The sequence below is a fragment of the Asterias amurensis genome, chromosome 6, assembly GCF_032118995.1.
Source record: "Asterias amurensis chromosome 6, ASM3211899v1".
In the NCBI taxonomy this organism is placed as follows: domain Eukaryota; kingdom Metazoa; phylum Echinodermata; class Asteroidea; order Forcipulatida; family Asteriidae; genus Asterias; species Asterias amurensis.
This window is the reverse complement of record NC_092653.1, coordinates 10,698,524-10,722,543: the sequence shown is the minus strand read 5'-3', so window position 1 is coordinate 10,722,543 and position 24,020 is coordinate 10,698,524. Positions and strand designations below refer to the sequence as shown.

Genomic DNA, 24,020 nt, shown 5'->3' with positions numbered 1-24,020 from the left:
GTACATTGTTTTGATGTTGTTTTATAAAAACGTAATGCATTTATATAAATGAATGCGACGTACACGTCGTTTGTGCAGATAACGAATCTCCACCATGTGAATGTGATGCGAAGCAACTGACAGGATCCTGCCAGTTGCTCAATGGGCTGGTACCTGTTGTATTCGAGAGCTTTGGTGTGTAACGTCAGATGGCCAGAGGGGCCCGACTACACTGGTCCCGGATCCCTGTCCTTATCCGCAATGATCAGGACATGTATCGGTTTGCGTATGTACATACACGTATGTCAGGACAGGACACCAGTCTCAAAAGATAGCGGTAGCGTTCGATTAGCTTATCTGTGTCGACCCACGGTGCTCTTTCGGGTGAACCCCTGACGACAAGAGCTAATCGAACGATCACTCGTCCTCTCGTTGTGACGTCATGCACTTAGGGCCAGCCTCAAGTGACTTGTTCCAGCCAAATCCACAAGCAGGGCACTTGGGCTGACCCGGGTGAGCCCCTGGAATGACGTCAAAGCTATTCGAACGTACCGGGGGCAGACCGGGGTCGACCCGGGGAAGCTAATCGAACGCACCCAACATAGATTTGTAATAAACTAGCTAGGCTATGCATGCACCTCATTCAGCGCCTTACGCGCCTGTACCGAGTATTAGCGATAAGGTATATGGTGCTTAATTAGGGAAATGTCATCAACTGGGCCCAATTTCATAGAGCTGCTACGCACAAAAAATTTGCTTAGCATGAAATTTCTTCCTTGATAAAACTGGATTACCAGCAAAATTTCCATTTGTTGCATAATGCTTGTCACTGGTACTCAGCTGTTGATTGCTTATCCTGAAAATCACGTGGAAATTTGGTTGGTAATCCTGTTTTTATCAAGGAAGAAATTTCATGAGAAGCAAATTTTTGTTCTTAGCAGCTCTAAGAAATTGGGCCCAGATGTTTTACGGCGCTTCATACGTAAATAACAGAGTTAATACTCTTGTTCTTGATGGGCTGTAATACTAAACTAGCTCTAAGGTCTTAGCGCTCTCGTGCGTTCGTTGGTCAACCGACTGTAGTAATTTTAAGATCTTATTATTACATGGAAGAGAATTTTTTAACATCTCGATTCAATGCTTATTATTGCTGATTTAATCACTAAAAATTCAAATGATAGAATACATTCAAAATGCTTCAAAAACAAATGTGACAAAAACCCAACACCGGTTAAAAATGCGAAAAACAATCCCCTCTTTTAAACCATCAATATTAATGACAAAATAAAGTGATGTAAAGGTTTTCGAAAATTATTTGAGAAATATACCTAAAAACAACAAACCCCGGAAAGAAAATTAGGAATACGAAAAAATAGTTAAAATGTTTACGGCTTCATTAAATTATAAGTATACCTTACGTTTGTTTAGGAGGTGGGGGAAGCGTATTCCAGCATTGCAAGATTCATGTTCGAGCTTGGGAAAGACCAGTTTAATTGGCCGCCATCTTGGATGAAACTTGCACGCGCGAAAGGCTATCATTAGTGAGGTTTAGCTGCACGTTACGCGAGCAAAAACGTGAACGTCAAAAAAGTGTGCTGTTTCGGGGTGACGTCGCCACTTTGGGCTTATTGCATGCTCACGTATGACGTCGGTGCGCACGTACGTACCTGACGTGAAAAATGGTAACTTCACGTATGCTATAAACGTAAGATTTTAACGTCACAATTTTCTGACGTTCACGTTCATGTTGACGCGGAACGTGCAACTAAACATCCCTATTGCCCGAGAGTCGTGCGCGCAGCGCGAGCACTTGTGCACTTATCAAATTATTGTTTGTCATCAAAGATGGCGGTCAATGACGTCATGGTGCGATCGATCTGTAGACAAATTGGTCATTGAATTCGCAAGAGAATAATGAAAGAAAAAAAAAACACTTGTTGCGTTACTTCGTGTGCCTTTAGATGCACAATAAAAGGGGTCACATCAAGTCTTTTATGGGTGAGAAAATACCTCTTTCTCAAAATCTACGTTACTTCATAGGGGAGCCGTTTCTCACAGTGTGTTATACTTTCAACAGCTCTCCAATGCTTGTTACCAAGTAATCTTGTATGCTACCAACTATTTAGAGTAATTACCAATATTGTCCAGTTCCTTTAAGTTGCTTTTTATATGAAACGAACACTGTCCTATAGTAAACGAAGGTAATGTCAACTATAGAGATGTGAAGGATTCAATTGCCTTAGTTATAGTACTTGGGTGCTTGTAGAATGAATCGCCTTAGTTGGTTCTTGGGTGGTTCTTGAAGAATTGGAATCGCCATAGTTGGTTCTTAGATGGGGAATCGCTGGAATCGCCTTAGTTGGTCTTGTTTGCTCGTAGAAGGAATCGCAGTTGTTGGTTCTTGGGTTAATAGAAGGAATCGCGTTCGGTGGTTCTTGGGTTATTATAGAAGGAATCGCGTCAGGTGGTTCTTGGGTGGTTGTAGAAGGAATCGCCTATAGTTCTTGTTTGCTTGTAAAAGGAATCGTCTTAGTTGGTTCTTGGGTGCGCCTGATGAATCGCCATGGTTCAACCTTGCTTGTCACCTATGGTGGAGCCGTTGGATCCTGGGTGCTTGTAACAGAAGGAATCGCGTTAGTTGGGTCGTTGGTGCTTGTAATAGAAGGAATCGCGTTAGTTGGGTCGTTGGTGCTTGTAGCAGAAATGCTTGTAGAAGGTATCGCCTCAGTTGGTTCTTGGGTAGTTGTCGAAGGAATCGGCTTATCAGTTGGATCAAGGGTGGTGGTTGTAGTGGTTGTTACGTCAGGTTTGATTGCCTTGTGCTTCTTACACCACTTAAAAATGATATACCTTAGGTAGACGCGGGGGTATCTATAGTAATAGCCTCCTCTTCCTCTAACATAGAAGTACGTTGACCTTTTGGCGCGACTTTTTGCAACTTGATCTTCACTGCCGGGGGTTTGAGTAGCTTCTTCAAAAGTGCCATTACCAATTCCGGTGTCATTCAAATCCAAGCCCATGATGTCACCGTCAAAAATGGTTTCGTACATGATAGCTAACTCCTCCATCGCTATAATGAAAAGAAGATTAGATTTGATTACAAGTAAACCAAATCATGCGCTTTGGGGATGCATTTTATAGTCTAGAGATTTGCATTATTGTGTGAACAATTTCCCGGGAAATAACTATAGTGTGAAAAGGGCTTAACTTTTAATTAATTATACAAACTTTGGCACTTGTACTCGTCTGTGTGATCTTCACACTGCGGTTCACCATCGCACAGCCCTTCATCGGGAATACACTGTCCGTCGGCACATTGGAATTCCGTCGACTCGCAATCGGAGTACGCATCTGGTTTATAAAGACGCATACGGGAAAGAGTTAAAAGTGTGGAAAGATAAATAAGGCTGAGCGCGTCACATGATATGTATCAGGTTCATGAACCCGGCGGTCATGTGATAGTCGTTTGCTATGCAATAGTCAGATAGTCAAAAGACATGTCATGTGCAATACCCAAACGTTTTTTACCCACCTTGAACCCATAGAGTTAAAAGAGCCTTAAAATCTGACCAAGCTATAGTATATGCGCTACTGATTGGGTTCGAGCATAGAGTTATATAACTCTATACTCGAACCCAATCAGCATATTATTTTTTTATACACAAACAAGTAATCATTCCCTGCTTACCGTTAACTACGCTCGTAGAATTCCACCAACTGAACGGTTATCAAAAATGTCCATAAATTTACATTATTAAACTTACAGGGTTTGAAGATAATGATAGTGGAAAGCTTCCCTTCAAATCTTACTTACTGAGGTGATGTAGTGTTTGAGAAATGAGTAAGACAATGTCATGAAAATCCGTTTGTAAATGATTAAAATAATTTTCGACTCATGAGACGAAAATTATTTTCATGACATTGTTTTATTCATTTCCCCAAAACTACAGCACCTCAGCACGTAGTATTTTCAGGGAAGCTTTCTGTTATCATTATCTTCAAACTGTGTAAGTTTAGTGTAAATCTGTAGACATTGTGTTTTTTGTCCTACAAAAGTTACATAGACCCTTTAAATGCTCCGAAAAACTCCACATGAATTTATTTTAGACATAGCTGCTCTTGAAAAAATGTTTACAAATAAATAGCGGCTGAATAAAAACCCGATCCCGACTGCTCTTGAGAATACAAATAATCTGCTCTCAAAAATATAATAGCGGTGGCACTAGAGGGCTTTTGTATAGTAGGCCCCCTACTGCAATGTTTTTGTGTGAGGATAGTATTTTAGTCAGAAGTATTTGATGTTCTGATTTTACCTTCGAGCTCTTGCGATTCGCATCCTGGTGTGATGAATGCTAGTACTACCAGCATTGATACTATGAGCAACATAGACTTTGCCATATCTGAACCAGTCCTTTGAGACAACTTTCAAACGCCTTCAACAGTATGCTGCTGGTCAAAATGGAAGGAGAAAGGGTTTAGTAAAGTTTAATGGACTAAATTTGTATCAGATACTATCACTGAAGAGCAAAACAATCCACAGACAATAGTGCGATACCTCATAACACGAAACCTTCACTAACACGTTCACTCAGTGAAAATGTTTTCACTGAGTAAAGCTTTTATTATAGTATCCATTTTGTATAAGATGAAAGGTTGATATGATGCAATACTGTCCGCCATGCAATATTGTCCGCTCCGGACACTTTTGCATTTGCAATCGCGTGTCCGGGGCTATGCGAAACCCGTTCGGTGGATATGTAACATCACTGTACATGTATGTGCGCGCATAAGCGAGCGTGCATGCACTGATGAACCTACGGACGTGTATGCAGCATGAATATTCACGTATTTTATGATTGCAGCGAATACCCAACGGCCGAACATTTCCCATGTCATCATGATATGCACTTAGCTTGTGAACAAATGGCGAATGTGTTTCGTCGACCAAGGGCGTTTAATTTACTGCAATGACGGTTTTGCAAGGAGGCGGACACAACTGCATATGCAAATGTGTCCGGGCGGACACAACTGCATTATGCAGCAGCGTCCGGACGGACACGGTTGCAAATGCAAAACCGTCCGGCGGACATTATGCAATAATGTCCTCCGGATAGTATTGCATAGAGGACATAATTGCATGCGACACCGGCTGCATTACCAAAACGCACTATTTCTCCATGTGTGCGTCGCGACCACTGAAAACTGTGCAACCAACTTAAAAATGACCAATAAACTGCTTCCCTCACCATAGTGTAAGGCCTATTTTCACATGAGTTTACAAAGTATTGAGCATGTGAATGTAACCATTAGACCTTATAAGGCATCGGACACGTTTGGTAATTACTCAACATAATTGTCAGCAAAAAAAACAACATAATTGGTAACGAGCAATGGAGAGCTGTTGAAAAACATTGTGAGAAACGGCTCCCTCTGAAACAACGTAGTTTTTGAGATAAAGGTTATTCCACACGCAAGTAATAAAAGAGTTTAGCTGAAGCCTTATTATTCATCTGAAAGCACACAAAGTAATGCACAAAGGGTGTTTTTTTTTCCACTATTCTCTTGCAAGTGAAGTGAGAACACCGAGTGAGAAGACTGGTCTTTGACAATGTACCAAAGGTGTCCAGCCGTCGATTTCACCCAACTCTTCATAACTTAGGATTAATCTTAGGAATTTAGGATGAGTGTAGAATTCCGTATACAAAGACTTTTTCAAAATGTCCACAGATTTACCTTAAACTTAAACGGTTTGAAGATAGTGATATTAGAAAACATGTAAAAACTCATTATTTTAAAACAATTATGGTTAACATACCATAACTGGTGAATACGTTTTTACAGAGCATGCTAAATCTGAGACAAACATAATTGTTGTGACATTGTTTTACTCATTTCTCAAAAACTACAGCACCTCAGTAAGTAATAGTTTAAGGGAAGCTTTCTACTATCATTATCTAAACTGTGTAAGTTTATGTGAATCTGTTGACGTTGTGTTTTTTTGTTAGAAAGAATTAGTACATATAGACACTTTGAAACTTGTGATCGATATAAGTATACCAGCATTGATATCATTAGAAAGACACTCACCTTTATCGTGATGATCATAAGCTGAAAATACAAGATACTAGTCGTCTTCGCTCACCGACTCTGCTCGACTGTTGCTAAGACTCTTCATCTCAAGCTCTTTATATACCATTTAATTAGAAGTCCGTTAACAGGTGTTTTGGCTGTTTTACTTTCACATTAATATTAAAACATTGCTGTATACAATGAATTGAATTACTTTTCCAAAGAAATCCTTGTATAATGGTTTTCCTCCCAAAAAATCAATTTAAATCGACGGGGGAAAATTCGCTTAAAGGGTGTGCGTACTATTCTAAATTAGTACCATTGAATAAATCTCGCACAAAACTTATTTGTTATAGGCCTAAAGATGGTCAAAGTAAAATAATTGTTGAAATGTTTGTTGCCCGAATCAATGTTTTTGTTTGCGAAAACAGCAACAACCGTAATACCATAATCTCGGTGTGCTAAAACAATGCAAGCATAAAGTGTTTATTATTTTTAAAAAGTGTGATCTCTCCATGCAGTGACTCATTGAGCCTTTATTTTCACAGTTTCGTTGTCATTTAAATTCAGATCGGGCCTACTGCTTCTTGAGAATTATGTTCTACACAAGATTTATAGAATAGCCCGTGCCTTTTTTACTTATAATTTGTTCAAGGAAGAGCGTTGAGGTCATTGCAAAATCACTCCTAACATCAATGGCAAAAAGTTGCTTGTAAAGAAGGCTACAATAGCTTTCGATAGTATGGACAATCTGAGAATCATTTCGCTTTGAAGTAATGTAATTATGGAAGAATTTGAATTTGAGAAACGTAAACGTTTTTTAGATTTTGTATTACTATTAGGCTTACGGACTACACAACACTTCCTCGTAGACATATTCGCTCCGGTTTTTCAGTGATATCTAAAAAGAAACACGCTGTCACCTTTTAAAATGACATTTTCACAGGTTAGTTTTTTGTAAATAAAACTGACAAAATAGTCGGAGACAGAGTTTCATGTTGTGTGTGATCAACAATACCTGAAAGAACTTGTGAAACAAGGAATCTCTATTCCTTGGAAGTTTCGTTGCTGAGCGGTAAAGAGCACCGAATTCAAACTCTGGTGTTTCTGGTCACCAGATTGTGGATTCGAACCCCCAAGTCACGACAAATGTGTCCTTAAGCAAGACACTTAACCATTGCTTCGTTCTTCGGATGGGACGTAAAAGAACCCAGTGCACTTCTCAAAAAGAGAAGGGGTTCACCCCAGTGTTCCTGACTGTAGCTGCTGATGCGCTGTAGCACCTTGTAAACCCTCGTAAGGTGCTACATAATCGGGTCTCAGAATTCATAAATTTCAATTACCCATCTTTCTGTTATAAGCGCTTGGAGTACCTTGTTTGGTAAATACGGGAAGACTTCGATACTATTACTATTATTATCCCTCCACTTTCTTCTTCTTTGTCCACCTCTTCTCTTTTTCCCTTCTCCGTTTATTATGGGTGCGTTCGTTTAGCTTCCCTGGGTCGACCCCGGTGTGTGGCGGTTTTTACTTTCAGGACGAACGTGGGTAATTATCTGCACACGTTCTTCCTGGAAAATAAACCCGCCACACACCGGGGTCGACCCAGGGAAGCTAAACGAACGCACCCTTAGCTTATTTTATTACGGTTTCCCATCTTATCTCTGGCGTGTTTTGGCTCGTGATGTATACTCGACGTAACTGGCCCTTACTCTTGACCTTTCTTTGTAAAATAATATAAGCACAAAACAGATGCATTACTCTGATTGTGTCACAATAAGAGTGAAATTAAGGCACTGAAACAGTATTTTACATTTTTATTTTGTAGAATGTCGAACCTCTCCTTTAAAGGAATGAAAGCAGAAAAGACTGCTCAAGGGGGGGGAAATGCAATTAATTTTTTATGGCAAAGAAAGATATTTCTTGTTTTAAAAACAAACACTACTATCGAATCGGTAAATGTTACGAATGCTTTTACAGAAAACAGTAAGAACAAAACGAACAAAATGCAAAGGCCATTCAGTAATTTAAATGGATCAGCGGCCTTCAGAGCATAAAATAAAGTGTAATAAACGAATTTCAGAATTAATGTTTATCAGTGGTAAGAATGTGACCTTCTGTTAGTACAAAAGCAAATATTTAAATAATTATATACAGTTCTTAAGTTGGGTAAAAAGACACAATTTAATTACATTTTACCGAAATATCGGTTTTGACGCAAGACTTTTTATTGTTGATCAACACAAACCACAATGGTTTGCATGGTCAGCCCAATGTTAGCAAAACATTTAATCTTATTAACAGATGTTGTGACCCAGATAAACTTTTCTTCAAATTTTCAATGAAACCGAAAAACTATCTCATGATTGCAATTGATTGGTTGCTTGTTTCCAACAAATTCAATACTTGTTCCCTTTTTTCTTAATATTTGTTACAAACTGTGGCTATGTTTTTGCTTTGCTATTATTGGTTCTACAGTTTTCCCAACCTTGGTTTGCAGAACCATCAGGCTTTGACGTAAACTTGTCCTCAGTCTTTTTTATCAGTAAGAGGCACTGGTCTTGAAAGCCAAATAATCACATTGGTCAGCACGCAGTGACGTAATAATTGCTTCTCATATCTGTATTCAAGTAATGAGATGTAGTTTTCGACCGCCTGTTGCATTTTGTCCCAAAATGTAATGAGTGGAGTGTGTATTTACTACGAAACTCCGTTTGAATGGATGCAAGGTGAAAGGCACGTCTTACATGGACGTCTCTGTTCGACCATGGAGGAAGGAATAGAAGGAGCTCGAACGAAGGGACATCAAAAGTCGAACGTGCGGTACCGCGGTCGTTTAACAACACCTCGTAATCACCGACATACCTTATACAGACAATGGGCGAACTGGCGTATGTGAGTTTGCGCGTGCGCACTTGGTTCTTCACTCAACCATGGTGTCGTATGTCGTATGGATATAATACAGAAAAACAACTTTTTTGAGACCTGATAAAAATTGTGTACACTTGTGCTCAACAAATCGAAAAACACAATTGAATACCAACCACCCTCGTGTGCTTATACCAAAATTTTGAACCACCGCTAGTGACCGGGAAGTCACAAAAAATATGCCATGATGTTTCAGTGAAACACCACAAAATGGTAAATGAAAACGTGTGTATTCACATTCTTGTCTCCAATGATTCAACTTTACACGAAGGCAACGGTGCAGAGCGGCGGTACCGCACGTTCTGTACAAAGAAATCTAATCCTGCTCGTTAATCGGCCGTCCAGCTGGAGGTCTCCTATCTTTTTCCACTGGCATTGTCAGGGTATTCTTTTGTTACTCTGCGGTTTTGTGGGTCGTTCGAGCTCCTTCTATTCCTTTCTCCATGGTTCGACTCACACTTTTGACCAGAGCCGTATTATGGGTGCGTTCGTTTAGCTTCCCTGGGTCGACCCCGCAGTGCTCACTCGGGTGAGCCCCTGACAAAACGATCACATTCGCCCTCTCGTGGTGACAGCATGCACCTCAGGTCACCCCCAAGTGACCCACTCCACAAGCAGGGCACTGGGGGCTGACCCGGGTGAGCTCGTCGAAGCTATTCGAACGTACCGGGACAGACCGGGGTCGACCCAGGGAAAACAAAACGAACGCACCCAGTGTTGACTAGAAAATGTGACGTAGCTCTCGAATTGCCGATCATGAACAATAGTGTCCAGTGCCTTTAAGGGCCCAATGATTTCATTGGATACAATGATTAATTGGATAAACGTGTCGGTGTTTTGATTGGTCCAAGGAGATCTGTCACAGCTGCCTTTCGGTCATCTGCATGCGGTGTGCATTATTAATATTGTGTACGGCACGTACATGCATGCAATGTTGTTTCATAGTTTTATATGTAAACATGTACATAGGATTGACTGCGCGTCTCCATGTGAAATGAATGTTAGATGTCAAAGGTACATTGTTGTAAAGAGTCGGCTCAAGGCTGGTATCTGTCGTAATTCACAAGCCTTGAAGTGTGACGTCAGATGTTCAGGCTAAAGATGAGCCGATATGTTACTTTCCTTTGACATCAAGATGAGGGCGCCCTACTGAAATGACAGGTGCAATAACGCCTATACCAAAAATTGTGATGATCACCACTTGTAATAGTTAATTTTTTTCCCAGTCCTCCACGGAAAACTCACATGGGCTGAGAGGATGATGTTGCTTAGAGGGCGCTATCAAAAGAAGTTTGTACACCCTTTGCCGAATGGATCGGGAAAGAATCTCCGGGGTGAGTAGTTTTTTTTTTAATTTTTTTTTTTACACCATCTCGAGAGCTTTTGTATTGTAATACTATACAATTCCTGTCTTGATATAGGAGATTATGTTATCAATAACGCCGTTATTCACATGTTCCATATAACTCCAAAAAAGGAAAAGAAATCCCGAATTCCTCTATAATTTTGTAGTAAAACGTCGCAAGGCACACCTGCCCCATTGGAGCATTATTTCCAAAGCGTTTCAACGTATGGTCTCTTCTCAAGACGGGGGAATTGTCAGCGTTAAAAAAACAAAAAACCTCACTGTGGGGTAAACACTGGGAACAGAATCTCCTGCCACCGTAACTAACAGCTGCAATGTAGTGACACATAAAGGATCTTGTTTTAACATGCTGATGTGATGGGAATGTGAATTCTAGTAGGTTTATTTTAAGGAAAAACCTCTTATGTGTTTCTTATGGTTGGCTAGCTTGGAGATGTATGCGTCATAAAGGCACTGGACACCTTTGGTAACTGTGTCAACGATCAGGGCCCAATTTCAGTCTGCTTACCGTAAGCACACAATCGGCGCTTACGGAAGCAGAGAATTCTGTGTCTACGGCAAGCGTATTTCACAGGCTAGCGGCGAACTTTGGCTTCTGCGCGTGCGTACTCCACTTTATTAGGCATTCTACGCTTACAAGGCTAGCGCAGAAATTCGGCGCTTGCATGTAAGCGGGGAATCGTGATCGTAAGCGCAGAATTCAGCGGTAAGCAGAGCCATGAAATTGGGCCCAGTATTCTCACTTAGTGTATCCTAACATTATGCATCAAATAACAAGCCTGTGAAAATTTGGCTGGAGTAGTCATCAAAGTTGCGAGAAAGAAGAGCAAAACACAAAATAATTTGTGTGCTTTCAGATGCGTATTTTTCTCATGGCTTCAGGACTGCCTGAAGTGTTTTATTTTTGAGTGAGATATTACGTCTCAAAAATTACGTTACTTCAGAGGGAGCCGTTTTTCACAATGTTGATGTATTCTTTCAACAGCTCACCGTTTCTCGCTACCAAGTAAGTTTTATGCTTCCAGTACTTTTTAAGTATTTACCAATAGTGTCCAGTATTACTTTCAACACTGTGTGGATTTGTGTAAAGTCCATATTAGTTTACATGGAACTCTTTTGTTCCAAGGTTCCCAGTTAAAAAAAAAAAAGATTCAAACCTCGAATTTTCAACTGTCAAAGTGTCTGTAATTGGTTTTTTTTTAAACGTTTTTTAACAAAAGGGCATATATGAATGGAAATACAAGAGTAGTGACTCGTTCTTAAACGTCCGTTTAAAACCTTACAGGGTCGTTGCCGTGTGACACGAGACGACCCTGCCGGTTTAAACGGCCGTGCAAGAACTCGTACTTGTCGCTACCCTTTTATTCCCTTTTTAAAACACAACTACACACGAGTCATAGGCTTTGTCCCAATTAGCCAATTCAACTACGGCTATGGCTAGATTTCTGCGTCATCATACGTTGAAGTATGGTTAGCACGTGACCCTTTACAGCCGTAGCTGTAGCCGTAGCCGCCAATTCGGACAAGGATCATTTGAAGCCCCATAATACACTACTGGATAAACCTGCAATGCATGCATACGTCACGATAATGACGAACGTAAGTGCCGAGGGAAACATTTTGACAATTTATATGATCAAAGAATGCACTATTAATTTATTTCATCGAATCCTATCGAATACATGAGATCTTTGAAATAACGGGAATCGGGGTAATCGTGTTTGCAGCAACAAGAAAATGACGACGATTGCATTTTGTTATGCTCAAGATTAGTATTTTAATGATTCAGAAACTAATGGATTACAATCAACTAGATAGAGACTCCTTGCATATAACGCGCAGTGCAGGCGCTGGTAAGCCGATGTCACGTGCCCACTGTTAATGAACACATTAATAAAGACAGCTGTTGTCCAATTATCTGACTATAATAATCTTGCCTCAATGAGGGCGCTGTTTGAGATTATGACGTCATTTGCAAGGGATCTCTAACCTAAAAATTAATAATAAATAGTTTGGAAATCTACTCTGCGGTAAAAGATAACAAGTAAGACACGTTTTAAAAAGAACGTTATATTACACTACCTGGCAAGTAGAAGAAACATGCATGGTGATACAGCAAACCATGCAATGCTTCAACTTCCAATGTTGGTAATAGCTTGATCAAAATGAACTTTTTCCAGTTGAAAATCTCAGAAGACCGTATTGTCATCTACAACACTCAACTTCGGATTATATGCTTAAAGTAAAGTTAGCTACAAATAAACGTAATTTTGAAAACCACTTTGCCGCTTTAAGACATAAGTTTCTGTTCGATTACAAGAGACTGTACAATTATTAAAATTTTAACGAAAAAAGGGTCTTATTGTATTTCTGTTGTGGCAAAGCAAACGTTTTTAGTTTGATCAAGGGTTGTTACGGCAGAAACAGTCGTCTTAGTTGAATCAAGGGTGGTCGTCTTTGTTTGATCAAGGGTGGTTGCGGCAGAAACAGTCGTCTTAGTTGGATCAAGGGTGGTTGTTACAGCGAAGCAATCGTCTTTAGTTTGATCAAGGGTGACTGTGTCAGATATAGTCGTGTAAGTTGAATCAAGGGTGGTTGTGGTAAAAGCACTCGTCTTAGTTTGATCAAGGGTGGTCGTCTTAGTTGGATCAAGGGTGGTCGTCTTAGTTGGATCAAGGGTGGTCGTCTTAGTTGGATCAAGGGTGATCGTCTTAGTTGGATCAAGGGTGATCGTCTTAGTTTGATCAAGGGTGGTCGTCTTAGTTTGATCAAGGGTGGTCGTCTTAGTTGGATCAAGGGTGATCGTCTTAGTTGGATCAAGGGTGGTCGTCTTAGTTGGATCAAGGGTGGTTGCAGCAGAAACAGTCGTCTTAGTTGGATCAAGGGTGGTCGTCTTAGTTGGATCAAGGGTGGTCGTCTTAGTTGGATCAAGGGTAGTTGTGGCAGCGAAGCAGTCTACTTTAGTTTGATCGAGGGTGGCTGTTGCAGAAGTTCGTCTTAGTTGAATCGAGCGTGGTTGTAGCAGAAGCAGTCGTACTATGGTTCAATGGTAACACATCTGGGGTGCGTGTACCAGAAGGAGGCGTGGCATCTGGAGTGCGCGTACCACTAAGGAGGCGTGGCATCTGGAGTGCGTGTACCAGAAGGAGGCGTAGCATCTGGAGTGCGTGTACCAGAAGGAGGCGTGGCATCTGGGGTGCGTGTACCAGAAGGAGGCGTGGCATCTGGAGTGCGTGTACCAGAAGGAGGCGTGGCATCTGGAGTGCGTGTACCAGAAGGAGGCGTGGCATCTGGAGTGCGTGTACCAGAAGGAGGCGTTGCATCTGGAATGCGTGTACCAGAAGGAGGCGTGGCATCTGGAGTGCGTGTACCAGAAGGAGGCGTGGCATCTGGAGTGCGTGTACCAGAAGGAGGCGTGGCATCTGGAGTGCGTGTACCAGAAGGAGGCGTGGCATCTGGAGTGCGTGTACCAGAAGGAGGCGTGGCATCTGGAGTGCGTGTACCAGAAGGAGGCGTGGCATCTGGAGTGCGTGTACCAGAAGGAGGCGTGGCATCTGGAGTGCGTGTACCAGAAGGAGGCGTGGCATCTGGAGTGCGTGTACCAGAAGGAGGCGTGGCATCTGGAGTGCGTGTACCAGAAGGAGGCGTGGCATCTGGAGTGCGTGTACCAGAAGGAGGCGTGGCATCTGGAGTGCGTGTACCAGAAGGAGGCGTGGCATCTGGAGTGCGTGTACCAGAAGGAGGCGTGGCATCTGGAGTGCGTGTACCAGAAGGAGGCGTGGCATCTGGAGTGCGTGTACCAGAAGGAGGCGTGGCATCTGGAGTGCGTGTACCAGAAGGAGGTGTGGCATCTGGAGTGCGTGTACCAGAAGGAGGTGTGGCATCTGGAGTGCGTGTACCAGAAGGAGGTGTGGCATCTGGAGTGCGTGTACCAGAAGGAGGCGTGGCATCTGGAGTGCGTGTACCAGAAGGAGGTGTGGCATCTGGAGTGCGTGTACCAGAATGAGTCGTAGTTGGATTAGTTGTAGTAGAAACAGTCGTCGGTTCAAGGGTGGTTGTAGTAGTAACAGTCGTCGGTTCAAGTGTGGTTGTAGTAGAAACAGTCGTCGGTTCAAGGGTGGTTGTAGCTGAAACAGTCGTCGGTTCAAGGGTGGTTGTAGTAGAGGCAGTCGTTTGTGCAAGGGTTGTTGTAGAAAGCTTAGTGGTTTGGACAGCTTCAGTAGTTGTCTCATCACTGCCACTACTGTCACTTCCACTACTGTCACTTCCACTACTGTCACTTCCACTACTCTTAGATGATCTTCCACCTTTCCTCCTTCCCCACAAGTTTCTTCTTCCCCCGCCGTTCCTTCGTTTTCCCCATTCCTTTCTGCGATAGTTCTTATTTCCCCATTCCTTTCTGCGATAGATCTTATTTTCCCACCCCCGGCCCGCTCTTTGATTTCCCCACCCCCGGCCCGCTCTTTGATTTCCCCTTCCCCTTCCCAAACCCCAGACTGCCCCGTAGTCTTCATCGATGTCGCCTCCATTGTATTCAGTGTTGCTGTCCTCCTCAATGTTTCTAACTAGCGCAGCTATTTCTGTAAACAGACAAACGGAATGAACAAAAAACTTTATTATCTAGGGCAAAGGGCAAGACATTACAATCATTTCTAGACCTTGGGATTATTCTCCAAATTCTGCTTTCCAGTGGTTTACCCCGCAAAACTACTCTCATTTGTCTCTAAATTGGTAGAAAATTCAACTTACCACCCCAAAAAGTCGTCAAGGATTTATTCGCGAAAATGTAAGCAAAAATTTAAAAAATAAGTGAATGACTTAGATCGTGCAATAAATAAATAAATGATACGCTCGGCCAATCAAAGCGCGTTTGGCATACATTTGGATGTGTGGACCAATGAAAGAGCTTGTTGTTTCTGAAAGCTTCTGTTGGGCGGTTAAGAAAAAGATGGCGTCTGCTCAGGAAACTGCGTCCTGTGAAGCAGGGGAAGAAAGTGGCGAAGATCGGCTTGCTCTCAGTTGTATGAACCAGAAGAAACTAAATCCAAGCTTGTTAATGTTAGGGAATTGAGTTGTCGCTGGCAGGAGTTAGTTCGCATTCAGGGGGAATATCGGCATCGGTGATGCGCTGATTATGGTCTGCTGGACTATGGACGCCGGCGATGACGACGACGACGCAGCAGCATCAATCAGTCGCATAGCCGGCCGCGGCCCTACAGGCGCCAAAACCACCAAGTTCAAGGCGCACGAGAGTGAATTCCCACAAAGAAAGAGAAAATCAGACTGTACAATCCTCGAAGGTCAGTGAATGCAACAATTTGTGAAACGGGAATCAACTCAATCTGAAATGTTGTGGGAAAAACTCTCATTTATAATTTGACTTGGGGTTGACCTAGTATTAGTAATACGGGACTAGAATTTGTGACTCCGAATTAACGAATGGTTTGTATGTGGCTTTTTTCCCCTTGCTTAAAGGATTTGGGTACTTTTTGTAACACAAAACACAATGTCCGATCACAGATTTACATCAAACTTACACCGTTTTACATAGTAGAAAGCATACCTTAAAATAATAGTGGCTGTGGTGCTGTAGTTTTTGAGAAATGAGTAAAACAGAAAGAACGTTTTTCATGCTAAAATAATTTTCGTCTCATGATCACTGAGACGAAGTTTTTTACTCATTTCTAAAAAAAAAAAAAAAAAAAAAAAAATGCAGCACCTATTTCCAGGGAAGCTTTCTACTATCATTATCTTAAAACAAGTTTAGTGTAGTATAGACATTTTGTTTTGTTGTCCTTCAAAAAGTACATAGACCCTTTAACTCGGGAGAGTACAAATGTGGTCAATACACATCGGTGTAAGGGCCATGTCAAACGGGGCAAGTTACAGGCAACCAGTTCCATCATACAATCTCCAAGAAGAAAATGCACCCACATTTCAATTTTCACATTATTATTCTTGCGGATTGTAATTGATATTGTTTGGAAAATGACTCATGTGCTACGAAAGTGGTCCTATATAGCATACACTGCATGCACTGCAGGAATGCCTCCAACTTGCCTGTAAAAGTTGCCTTGTGTGACAAGGCCCTAAGAGTAAAACCAAATTATATTGTACAAATCTTCTTCTTCTATTTTTATCACAAACCTTCGCAGTTTTCCTCGTCAGTGTTATCGGTACATTGCGTGGTTCCATCACAGTGCCATTCTTCCGCGATACACTTTGTACGATCCTCGCATCGGAATTGTCCAGGTTCACAAGTGAATTCAACTTTATTATCTGTTTGGCCATCTCCTGAAGAAATAAACAAATAAATCTGGTTACGTTTTTTTTTCTTCATTAAAAGGCGTTACGGTGGGAAAAGAGGCAAAAGTAATGATTAAAAAACCACAGAATAATATCGAAAATCAACACAAAAATAGACGTAAACCTTAACATCTTAGATCCCAACCCGGTAATATGCCCGTGATTTTTCTACCCACAGAATTCGGGAAAGTACTGAGTATACAGTGAACTAACACGGTCGGCCATTTTGTGGAATCAAGTTTTTGACTCATATTGCCGACCGTGTTAGTTCGCAAAGTAAAGGGAACCACGCAATTTCGAGGCATGTTTGTGTGGATCAATATATTCTACTTTTAAAACATCTTTCTAACCACATGCATTTTATAACAAACGGTTTCAAACGCTTTTCATGGACCAACTCGACCGATCCAAGGCAACGTGTCCCTTTTAAACTCAACTAATTTGATCCTTGATGACGTGACGTATCGAATCTTGGTATGTTGATAATGTTAGATATCAGCATGACGTGAAATAATTGCAATTGAGATAAACTTGGTATTGAAAGCGAATCAATTTTACACCCGCCACAAGGGGCGCTCTTAAATAAGGTGACGTCACGAAGGAATTATCATTCTACAAGAATGTAGATTTCACATTCTACGTACTATATTTGTCACATTCCACATACTGTTTGTATCTTCTTCGTCAGTGTTTTTAAATGTAATTTTGTGTTTGTAAAATCTAGAGGGCTCGAGGTGCACTACAATTGCCGAGATGTTTTTGGTTTTTATCTGAACGTTGGCTGAATAATTTTAGTTTTAAAACTCTAACACCCGCTGATAATTCCAACAAACCATCTCCAACATGTCTGTAGATCTCAAATGAAACATATTTATTTATACTTTCGGTCTGGACCCAAAGGAAATGTTTAAAGAGGGTCAAGTCTGTACAAGGAATAACTTTTACTGCTGATCTACACAATAGTACAAAAACAGTTGTACTTTGATCCACCTGTGGAAATATGTATCGCTCCGCCCCTGGAATGGTGAAAATCTATAGACAATCTGGAAGACTGTGTGGGACTGCTAGAGTTTCCTTCTGTATAATTTTGATGACTAATTAAAGACAGCATTAAAGGCAGTGGACACTATTGAAAATTACTCAAAATAATTATCTACATAAAACCTTACTTGGTAACGAGTAATTTGGAGAGGTTGATAGTATATAACATTGTGAGGTGAAGTGACGTAGTTTTCGAGAAAGAAGTAATTTTCCACGAATTTGATTTCGAGACCTCAAGTTTAGAATTTGAGGTCTCGAAATCAAGCATCTGAAGGCACCCAACTTAATGTGACAATGGTGTATTTTTTCTTTCATTATTATCTCGCAGCTTCGACGACCAATTGAGCTCAAAATATTCACAGGTTTGTTATTTTATGCATATGTTGAGATACACCAAGTGAGAAGACTGGTCTTTGACAATTACCAAGTGTCCAGAGCCTTTAAAGCCAGTCGACATGAGGAGGGATAGATCATACACTGGATAAACATAGACTAAATGATGATGTCGATGATGACATGACTTTAATATTTTGAGATGAGCATTGTTTCTAGCGGCACGGTTTTTTTTTTTATTCGCCGAATGATTATTACCTTCAATCACGAACGTCTGCACCGTTCCACGTATTATTGCAGCCAGCACCACCAATAGTAGCAGAGTAGACTTCGCCATCTTTACACCAGTCCTTCCAATGGTCAACTCCTTGAATTGATTACGCTCCTTCGAAATAAGTGGATAAGAGTGGTATATACAGTATTTGTAGGACTGACAGAATAGCCACACAAGTGTTATTTAATCAACTATATACAATAAATAGCAAATCTTTGAGTCGAGAGAAAATATGTATTCAGCAGAGTGTACACAAAATGTCCTTAGATTGGTTATAACAACCAAAATCGGGTAGCTGATTGCGTTTTTTGTAGGTTTTGGGTAGGCCCTGACAGTTTTGGAAAATGAATTCATTTCAGAGAAGGAAAGTATTTTACCGCAAAAGAGTGGTTCTGGCATGATTTTCATGAGTCAAAAAGCAACACGGCATCGCAACTATGACATGTTGAAGCGCGCAAGTGCCGCATGCCGCGCCCTTATTGCTGCGATGCTGGCAGGGTATAAGGTTTCGTACACACAAAGACATCGACAACCTCAACATCGAATTTTTGTTTTACACAATCTTGCGTTAAAAAGACCACGGTTTGTCTACGTCAAAGTGTTAAAACCTTGCGCAGCCGAGGTCTCAGCAACGGCAGCGCAGTGTACACCATTTGCAAGTGCAAGTTATCTCAAACGGATAGTCTAATAGTACCAATCTAAGGCCCCTTCGAAACCACGACTTCGGCTTTGGATTCGGCTTCAGGCTCCGTTCACTCGTCTGAAGCCCTGAGCTGAATCCAAAGCCGAAGCCGTGGTTTAGAAAAGGGCCTACTTGTTGCAACATGGAAGTACAAAGAAGCAACATCTAATGACGTACTGTCATCTTTACGCACGCCGTCAACGGCAGAACTCTCTCAACGTAAAAGAGTGAAAAACCTCTCATGTTGTCCGCCAGCACTCTTGCAAAGAGCCATATGACGGACAACTCCAACTGTTTGGAGTGAAAGGCATGTACTTTCAACTCGATTTAGAGTGAAATTCGTTCCAATTTCCCTCAAAAAGAGTGACACCGATTGACTCTCACTCTCAAAAGAGCAAAACTGCATGACACCACTCGGACAGAGTGAAATGTTCACTCTTTTACATTAAGAGAAAAGTGCTTGCTGACTCGGCCTATTTTGCTTATAAGACACACGAAAAGTCAGAAGTGTATGAACATCAAAGTAACATTTAAATGAAAAACAAACACATTACAAACAAGTTTAAATGGCATCCCCGTTAATTTTCCTACGCTCAAGTTTCTGTTTAATTAAAGGCACTGACTTTACACAATAGTGGTAACTCAAAAACATTGTTATAAAAACTTTGTAACGAGCCGCATGGAGAGCAGTTTGTGATACAGAACATTGTGAGAAATGGCTCCCTCTGAAGTAACGTATAGTTTTTGAGAAAGATTTCTCACACAAATATTCAACGGCTTCAAGCCTATAAAGCCCTTTTTAGGCATCTGAGAGTGATTTTCTTTCATTACTCTCTTGCAACTTCGATGACCAATTGATTCCAAAATTTCACAGATTTGTTATTTTATGCATGTTGGGATACACCGAGTATGAGAATACTTGTCTTTGAAATATACCGAAGGTGTCCAGTGCCAGATTTCACAAAGAGTTAGGACTAGTCTTATCTCGAGATAGGACCAGTTACTCGTCCTAACTTAGGACTATCCATGCAATTTGTGTATCTCATAGGACTAGTCCTAAGTTAGAACTAGTCCTAACTCTTTGTGAAATCGACCCCAGTGCCCTTTAGACCAATATTAGTGCACCTACCTCAATGCTTGTGATAAACCCGCCGGTGTCTCCTGATCCACTGTTGTTTGGTCTCCATTTCAAGCCGTTTATATTACCTTCTGAGGTTCCGTCAACAGCTGCACTTAGCTGTCACTCATTGCAGTCTTCACAAATACAAACACCCGATGTCGTTGTGGCTCTAAAATAAAATAACATTTACCCAATAAATTCCAAAACGGCGTGAAACCTTTTAATTAAAGTTTTTTTTCAACAAACAAGCTCAGTTTGAGCTCCAAATGGTGATGTTTTCTTTAAAAGCAAAGATGATGCAATATGGGTTTAACGTGCGTGGCTAAGCAATATAACGGAACTGTTTCAGTTTAATTAAAAGCAATAATTAAACAGGAAACAAAAAATCACAGGTTGTTGGTTTTAATTTTTTAGGAAGGAGCAGACAGCCGGCGGTCTTGAGTCGAGTGGAAAATTAGACGCAATAATTGTCAACGTTTTTTGTGTATTCGAACTTCCAGGCTCAATGTTGTCCTAACCATTTTTGTGAAGTTTCAAGTGGGCGAGATTTTGTTTTGTCAATTCTTTCAGTTTTAACGCTATTAGTTTATGACCATGAGAATTACATGTGTCATCGAACTTCCAGGCTCAATGTTGTCCTAAGCATTTATGGAGTTTCACGTGGGCGAGATTTTGTTGGCGTCAATTCTTTCAGTTTTAAAGTCACCTGGAAGTGGTATTTTGTCAAAATAAAGCTGTTGTCACTAAAATATGTGTTTTGATGAGTGGAATATGAATAAACAATTAACTAAGGTTTAAAAAAAATAGTTTCCATGTTTTTTACAAATTAAAAAAAAAGCCCGACCCGAGAGGGCGCTGTTCGTGACGTCAATCGAGGCGCGATGAATCTCATGCAGTACCAAAACAAGATAGTGACGCTTGGCGCAAGCTAAAAACATGCCCTCAAAGTTGAAACAATACCTGATTTTTTTCACGGCAAGTGCTCCTTTAGGTTCGTTTCGTCTTTCAGGTACCTTCTTCGACTTCTCCACTAGCTGGAAAAATTGTTGGGATGGCGTCATGTTTTAGAAAAGAACTTTTCCCTTCATGTCAAAATGTGTAGTGTATTCCGGATTCTCGAAGCATAACGGCTCGAAGTGTTTGCTGCACAGCGCTGGAAAAGGAGTCGGACCGGACCACTTTGCAAACTGACCCCATCTTTAGTTGTTTTGGTGCATCCAGCAGCAATACACCTGGTCGACATTGCCGTAAAAATGCAAGAAAAAAAACTTTTTCGAAACGTACAAACTCACGAGTAGGACTTGAATGTACTTGCACGGCGTGTGTTCGATGTTCGATCGAGGCAAAGTCTGCCTCGATTGACGTCACAAAAGGGGTAGGCGGAGTCACTCCCCACACAACTTTATTTATTTTTTTAAACATATAAATCGTTATAAAAAAAAAAATAAAAAAAAATATGTTATTGTTCAGAAACATAATAATACTCTAATGTTTGAAGAAAAAAATTATATTTCCAGGTGAATTTAACGTTATTTTTACATAACCACACTACTTTGAAGTGAAATAATAAAATTGTCAAAATGCTTTATACTATATCGAAAGCTGCTGGTTCTAACTATTGTTTTTCCCCATTGAAGAAGGGAATTGAAGATCAAGAGGGATTACCAAACATAGGCATGTATTATACCTTCCCTTTAATATCAAGACGGCAGAGCAAGCTTGACTTGTGAAAATGTTGGTAGGTTGGCAATAATCAGCTTCGGAGAAACCTCAGACCGAAGCCGCATATAGACTAATTTGTGTACGGGGCCCAATTTCATATAGCTGCTTATAAAAGGCACGGGACATCTTTGGTATTTGCCAAAGACCAGTATTCTCACTTGGATCCCATCATAGTGCATAAAGTAATAAACCTGTGAAAATTTGGACTCAATTGGTCACCGAAGTTGAAAGAGAATAATGAAAAAAAAAATAATAATAAATATACCCTTGTTGCAAATCATTTGTATGCTTTCAGATGCCGTACAAAAGGCTTACGGCATGAAGTATTTTAATACTTGAGTGAGAAATAACCTTTTTCTCAAAAACTACCCGAGGAAGTCGTTTCTCAAATCGTTTTATACTACCAACAGCTCTCCCGAGCCCATGATCCATACATCTATAGCATGGATGCCAGCCATTAACAAACTATGCCGTGGATGTTTTTCTAGAGCACTTTTTCAAGTTTGGCTGGTGTACTATACTAGCTCTCCATTAATTGCATGTTTGGAAGTTTTCATGTTTGTTAGCAATTTGTCTTAGTAATCACCAATATTGCCCAGTGCATTAAGTACAAAAGTAGCAAAAAAAACCCCAGCAGAATTATGCTTATCAGAATAAGGTTACCAGCAAAAATAACCATGTCACCTTTGTGACTGGTATCCTGCTCACTTTTGTTAAGAAAAACATTAATTTCTTTAGCAGACAATGCTACACTCGCGAGACAGTTGAATCATGTTTGCAGTCTCACGAGAGTATAATTATTGTGCTTGAGAGCAATAACTATTTAGCTTGACGACTTGTGATTGAGTCTATCGAAACCATATGTTTTCAAAGCGCTATTTATGTTGTTAAGATTTTGTAGTATATTTATTATTCAACCACTGTAAGTTTCCACTTGGTATCAAGCCTGGTCATTGGAACATCATTGATCAGTTTATATTATTGTAAAACAAAAACGTCAATATAATTCTCGATGATTGTGCATCTGAGTGAAAGGGAATAAAAAAAAACACGAATTGATTTAGGTGTTTTGATAACAAGAAGTGTCTTTGGACAATAACACGAGTGTAAACACCCGGTGCAGAAATTATTGTTTTCTGTTCCGAAAAGAAACACAGTTGAGCTTGACAGTGGACAGCAGTCACATACATAAATCGTTGTAATGCTCAGGGAAACTATCTCAAAACGTTTCAAAAAGCACTGGTGCCAACTAAACTTGATTTTGTATTAACTATAGGTTGGATGACTTGTTAAGCAAGTTGAAAAAAAAGTGCCGGGTGTAACCCCCATCGACGCGGTACGTAGGGCCAGTGTGGCAGGAGATTCCGTCCCCCGTCCCCGCCCCCACCCCACGGCGAACGTGTACATTGGGTGCATTCGATTAGCTTCCCCGGGTCGACCCCGATGTGGCGTATTTTATTTTTTTCCAGGACGAACGTGGGCACACAATTACCCCACGTTCGTCCTCGAACCTGGGAAAAACCCCCAGACACGTCACCACGTGAGCCTTTCCGTGGTGACGTCAGTGCACCTCGGGTCAGCCCCAAGTGACCCTATCCACAAGTGGGGCTCTTGGGGCTGCCCCGAGGTGCACTGACGTCACCACGGGAAGGCTCACGTGGTGACGTGTCTGGGTTTTTATTCCAGGTTCGAGGACGAACGTGGGGAAACGTGCCCACGTTCGTCCTAGAAAAAAATAAAATACGCCACATCGGGGTTGACCCAGGGAAGCTAATCGAATGCACCCTAAATAGTACTTCTGATAGCGCCCTCTTTGGAATTCTCCCCATCCAGCCCATGTTAACTTCCCATCGGGACAGAATAAAGGCTGTGTGTTGTGTTTGCCCTTTCCACAAAAAAGTGTCTAAATTCTCTGTTTTGGAGGCATATGGGTGATTGACTTGTATCTCTCCTAAACGCCCTAAGCTTATGGCAAGAGCTTATGTCATCATCATCCTTCGCCTCCAGGTTAATTTCACCGTACTCATTTCACATAATGGCCAGGATTTCCTTGTGGGACAATGGCCCCGTGACCAACCCAATACATGTATATTTTGTTTAGCCCCCCCCCCCCCCCCTCCACTTCGCAGCTAATTTTCTAATTCTACCTCCATGGTTACACATGGTTACACCAAGCATGTTTATGTTTGTTGTGCTGTCA

General features: G+C 41.1%; 1 protein-coding gene across 1 annotated transcript; it reads right to left on the bottom strand.

Annotated features, from left to right (window-relative positions):
• Positions 1-1,134: 1,134 nt before the first annotated feature.
• On the bottom strand, positions 1,135-6,132 carry LOC139938693 (uncharacterized). The gene is made up of 4 exons (XM_071934309.1): positions 6,067-6,132; positions 4,293-4,425; positions 3,208-3,330; positions 1,135-3,049 (listed from the first exon to the last, which is right to left on the bottom strand). Exons 2-4 carry the CDS (start codon positions 4,375-4,377, stop codon positions 2,565-2,567), a joined length of 693 nt encoding a protein of 230 aa, XP_071790410.1. The 5' UTR covers positions 4,378-4,425; positions 6,067-6,132; the 3' UTR covers positions 1,135-2,564.
• Between the last annotated feature and the right edge of the window lie 17,888 nt (positions 6,133-24,020).

What these genes read in the sequence shown, in the direction of transcription:
- LOC139938693 (XM_071934309.1), bottom strand. Translation starts at nt 4,377, where the DNA reads ATGGCAAAGTCTATGTTGCTCATAGTATCAATGCTGGTAGTACTAGCA. An exon ending in CGAATCGCAAGAGCTCGAAG is followed by an intron (nt 3,331 to 4,292) that starts GTAAAATCAGAA and finishes TTTATAAACCAG; the next exon opens with ATGCGTACTCCGATTGCGAG. An exon ending in AGACGAGTACAAGTGCCAAA is followed by an intron (nt 3,050 to 3,207) that starts GTTTGTATAATT and finishes TTTTCATTATAG; the next exon opens with CGATGGAGGAGTTAGCTATC.